The sequence below is a fragment of the Aphanomyces astaci genome (assembly GCF_000520075.1).
Source record: "Aphanomyces astaci strain APO3 unplaced genomic scaffold supercont1.178, whole genome shotgun sequence".
Taxonomy (NCBI): Eukaryota; Oomycota; class Saprolegniomycetes; order Saprolegniales; family Verrucalvaceae; genus Aphanomyces; species Aphanomyces astaci.
This window is the reverse complement of record NW_009798441.1, coordinates 1-5500: the sequence shown is the minus strand read 5'-3', so window position 1 is coordinate 5500 and position 5500 is coordinate 1. Positions and strand designations below refer to the sequence as shown.

Below are 5500 nucleotides of genomic sequence, written 5' to 3'. Positions count from 1 at the left end.
ATAATAATTTTCGTCCAAATCGCAAAACTCATTCAATTGTGCTGGAAATGGCACATTAAAATGGAGCTTGAATTATATTTTCTTTGGGTACCCTCAGATTTCTCAGAGTAGTCTAGTTTCTCCAGGACATCAACTTGAATGGACAGGTCAAATTTTCGGCAAAAAGTGTTCGGGATTTCGATGCGTTACCTTATGATGAATAGCAATATTACGCGTTAAACGAGTAGTTGTTAACACAATATTACGCGTTAAACGAGTAGTTGTTAATATATGCTGCTTTGAATATTGCACGAGTTGTTTGACATGGCTAACTAAAAATAATTATACTGTTAGCCAATAGATAAAAAGCTGGACATAATGATATCAATTGCTACTATCCAAGTCAGCACAGTCGGTTGCTCCAAAACACTCAACCAAAAATCATACCGCCACATCAAACAACGGAGTGATTTCTGCTTGGACTGTAATGCGTATGATTGGGATACACTCGTATTGTACAACAGTACGCACAGTAGGAGCTTGAAATGTACGAGTACTTTGCACTAAATTGAACTTACTTTGTTACTAAATTTAGTAACTACAGGATTTATTTTGGATATCGCGCACACATAACCTAAACTTGGAAGTACAACACGAATCCATGCACATTGTCTTGTGTACTTGCAATGGACTGCTACAGTAATATGTACAAATGTACGTACGTTGTGAAAGCTCTAAGATTCTATTGTTATTCTTTCGACTTCACTTGTCGAACTCATCTCACACTTACTAAAAAAGAGATAACTTCTAATGCGATGGCTGGTTGTCGAATGCCTTGTACGAATACATTTGTAGTGTATGCGTTGCTCTGCTCTTTTTTTTGCGTTTGCCGTTGCGTGTACTTCTTTGCACTGTACATTCGTGTGTTCAATCTGTTATGAATGCAGATGTTAACCACGATGTGTTTATGACGCGGAATCGTTGGTTTTGGCCTGTGTAAACCCGTCTGGTTAAACACGTGAAGTTTCAGCTCTTCTTTAAAGATATACCTTGCAAGTACATTTGATGTTATAAACACAACAACGAAGTTCTTTCATGGCTAGGATTTTGAAACATGTGTACATTGCTACGAACTGATCGATCTTCTTCATTTTGTAAACACGTACAGCACAGTATTGTCCTGTACTAGTATGCTTAAGAAACTTGAAATTCGAATTCGACTTGCAAGAATTCAATAGCAAGGGTAAAAACAAAAGCATGGAAATTTTACTAGAAGTTCATGCACGCATAATAACCGACGACCGACCTCCATGGTTGGGTATATAGATTTAGGTATGCACACAATGTTACATTGAACTTTGCTTCAATCCATTGTGTAACACAGGAGGGAGGAATGTTCAGTCCACCGCCGCAGGAATTCAAGGCTTTTGAGCATACTAATCAATGTGTATAATTTCGATCGCGTTGTGTGGGAATGCGATTTTATTCCCGCACGTTCTTAAAATAAGGACGCATCACTGGACAATTGCCTTTTTCCATTCCACGGAAACCTAAACTTTAATTATCGGAGTTGATAAATGCCCCAGGCGCTGTTTTGTACCACACTGTATGTACTTTAAGTTACTGTACTTCTTTATTTCGACGGGATTGTGGATTTATTCCTGGTGTAGGATAGATACTGCACGCTTAAATGTGATTCTTGGTGCGATGTTTTCTCTATTTATTATGACTAGAGTATATTTGCAAACTCGAAGCGAGCTTGAGACGATCGTATTTGTACTAATAAATATTTATTCAACACAATTACTGAGTGGTGATGCAGTTTTTTGATATTTTGATGAATTGTATGTTGTACGGTTTGATTACTGCAACACCTCCGATGGAGATAACTGACAACACCAGTCTATCCAGCGAGGTATAACAACACCAGTCTATCCAGCGAGATATATACATCCTTGATTGGCATGTGCAATTGACATGAACTAGTGTGCATTGACCGTTGTAATATTATTGGCCGAACGAGAGTAATCAACGGCTTACAAACGCTAAAATTGATCTATGTGTATGCATATGCGAACGCCACGGTTCGAATACGAATACATTGCATATCAAACACACGTAAAATCAACTGAAAACACTTGTAAACAACACTGTCATGAATGCATGCCTGCCAAACATCTCGAAAACACATAAAAATAATATCAATCGTGGTTTCTATACCAAAAACTGAAAGGTAGCTGAATTCAAAATAGTTTTCTTGTATTCCACGTACGTCCTATCAACACACTCGTTTCAACACCGGTCTTGATAGCGCCGTGCATAGCATACATAACGCGACCAAGCAGCAGTGAGTGGTCGACTAATTCACGTCGATCCGATAATGCGATCAAAGTGGAACAAATTTGTGCCAACTGTGTCCCGACCAATCGCCGCCAGAATGTACATATAGCAGCAAATCCGATAGTTGAGTATGTCACAAGCACGTACACGGCCCGCGTGGACGAGTCCAGGGGGTTGGCGCCGGTGGCAATTATGTCTGGGCTGTCCGCGGCTGAACAGCAAAGTCCAAATGGCGGCGTTCATCTCGGAAAAACATAGCCCTCCATGTGTGAGCTACTAGTTAGATAAAATTGCGACTTCACAGACACGAACTCCAAAGCAGTGCCATGATGTAGAATCATTTAGAGTGAACGCTGCAACTATTGTCGAAGCACGACGCTTGTATAAATTCGGAATATACAAGGAATTATTAATATCACTTGGGTAGTTCCACATACTAATTCCAAGTATTCAAACATAGTAATCCAAGCATGCTCACATTGATCAGTTGTGGGCAACGACGGATGCTCTGAAGAGGTACAGGGTGTCTGTACACGACACACTGGCCGCGTTTGGTTGGACATCGACCATAGCAATTCCTTGTTCATTGGTGTGGACAACGACTATAACATCAGAACACACACGGAGCTTCTGCCGGCGGCTGCGTTTGAGCATCTTGTGCCGCTTGCCTTGACTGGAAGTGGTGACGATGGTTTACACACGGAGGAGGCATGATCGTCGTTAGCACAGTCTGGACGTTTCTCTTGTGTGTCTTATCAAATGCTTTGCGCAACGGTTGAGTCTTGGTCATCACGATTTCTCCAACCGACGGAGGCAGTAGTGCCCTGTGTGTTAGTCAATCTTGTTGGTGTAAAATCTTGATTCTACGAGCAGATGTTGTGTGAGGCTACCATTCAAGCAATGCATGGTATTCTCTGCTTTACGTACCGCGAACTCGTTATCAAATCTTTCGCGTGCAGCCAGACTTCACGGGCGGGAGTTGCGGGTCGTCGTAGTTCGGGAGTTGCTACACCCGCGTCATGTGTAGCATCAGCAAGGACGGCCAGTTCATCGTCAGAGTCGTCGTCGGAGTCACCAATAATGAACATGGATGTCGTCGGTGGCGAGTCTCGCGGACTGGAGCATTCCTTTCTTGGAAGACGTTTTGAGAGACCGATGTCGGATTGAGACTAGCGTACCGGCTCATGGGAAGTGCTGGCTTGACTGAGGCACGACGCTGCGAGGCGTCGGGACAGCGACTGGAAAGTTGAGCTTCTGACTCGTGTTGGTAGCGATCCGAGGTGACATTAGCTGGCATCTCCAATAACGCTGATGTCCGTCCACAACGGTGCGGCTTTACTGTTACTCCAGTAACTCACACCGCTCGGACTGACTAATTAAGGTAATTAATTTAATGTATTTCCGCCAATACAAACACCAAGTAAAAGTACTAGTAATAATACAAACACCAAGTAAAAGTACTATTGTGCTTTGCACCTTTTTTGGCAATTCCAGGGTTAAATTCATTGTTTAGGGCGGAGTGTTGGAAACGCTGCTGGAGTTGGGCGCTCGAAGCATGCTGGCCAGCAAAAAAGAGAAAGATACCCAACTGCTCGGTGACATCGAGGTGACGCGTGTTGGACAAGCCACCATGAGTGCTGAGTTCATGTGCCAGCGCCCTGAAGATGACTTTCGGCATGCGAAAGTTTTCAACGAAAGCGCTTTCGTTTCCTTGGAGCATCTCGTTCATCCACTGCGACCCGGAGAGTATGGACACACGCTTCGGTGTCTTGACAACGTAGGACGCGTAGTAGTATCGGCAGTACTGCAACAGGACATCTCTGCGGCGGCGCATGACCCAACGTCGAATGAAGAGAGCGATGATGCGCCGGTTCATGGTGATCTTTGCGCGCCCAAAATCCACGTCTGGATTTCAAATTGTTGTGGCATCCAAACAGCACAACCATATTTTTATTATTTTGTTTTGAAACTCCAATTTGAAACGGGATTTTTCTTCATCTTTTTTATTTAGCAAATACGGCGCCAAACCCGGCCTTAGCAAATAAAACTTGTGGCATCCAAACCCGGCCTTAAAAATTAAATAACGGCTAATGTAACTTGAATACCGGTTGCGTGCATTGTTTAACAGTGTAAAGTAACTTCATCTAATGCGATGATTGGTTGGTTGAAGGTGGTTTTACAGGCACTTTCGTAAAACAAGTTGTTTGCCGTTTTCATTTTCATTCTGGCAAACAACTTCTTTTACGTCAAGGTCCTTGTAGGGATATAGTTAGGCTAGTCGTCACTCTGCCCAATGATTCAAAGCTACGCCATACACCTACAACACTTGATCTGTACTAACGTTAGTACTGTACGTGGAAAGCAAGGGCTCACAACACCTACACGATGTATAATACTCCCATTTCACATCCTAATACGGTATGCATCGTGATGAACTGGTGGTTCCACTGCGTAAGTTGGCCTGGTGGTGCTGCAACTCGATTAGTTGGCGGCTGAAATAAAGTATGGGTTGTTTTATTCTGCTGAAATGCATAACTTGGGTTTAGCGTTGTTTTATCTTCAATCGGACCTATATTGTTTTAAACGTCTGGTTGTTTAACGCAGTTAAACAACGGGCAAATTATATGAAAAGCACATTCTCCCGCTTTTACCGGACCTGTCTGTATCTTGGAAGTCGGATGTTTTGCCGGACGGATTGTCCTGTCTGTATCTTGGAAGTCGGATGTTTTGCCGGACGGATTGTCCTGTATTTTCCAAAGAACGAGTTATTCTTATTTGCAATTCCCAAGATAATCCAGCGTGAAGAATGTTTTCGAGGAAAATACCGGACCAATTGTCTGGTTGAACCTCATTGGCCATAATACATGGAATTTCAGCATAGTGTTTCTTTACGTGATGCGCGCCGGTTCATTTCTCGACAGTGCACGCGCCGCGAACGTCCGAAGACTATGGACTCCGGGATGAACGAGAACCGGCAACACGCGACGCTCGACAGCCTCATCGACAACCAACTTTGGGAGAGCACCAAGATCTGCTACAATAGCAAGCTGAACTAAGTCGTCGAGTGGGTCAAGGGCCAGTCCCGATACGAGCTCCTTAAGGACGACGGCTCACTCGACCTCAACAACTTCCAGTACTCGGACTTCATGGACTTTGCCGTTTGGAAGTACAAGCACTCCAA

At 43.5% G+C, this 5500-nt stretch overlaps 1 protein-coding gene across 1 annotated transcript; it reads right to left on the bottom strand.

The window, feature by feature from the left end:
* Window positions 1–3325: 3325 nt before the first annotated feature.
* On the bottom strand, window positions 3326–4195 carry H257_18567 (hypothetical protein; the record flags this gene model as incomplete). Its single annotated transcript, XM_009847660.1, has 2 exons — window positions 3326–3627; window positions 3796–4195. 2 exons carry the CDS (start codon window positions 4193–4195, stop codon window positions 3326–3328), a joined length of 702 nt encoding a protein of 233 aa, XP_009845962.1.
* Window positions 4196–5500: the final 1305 nt, after the last annotated feature.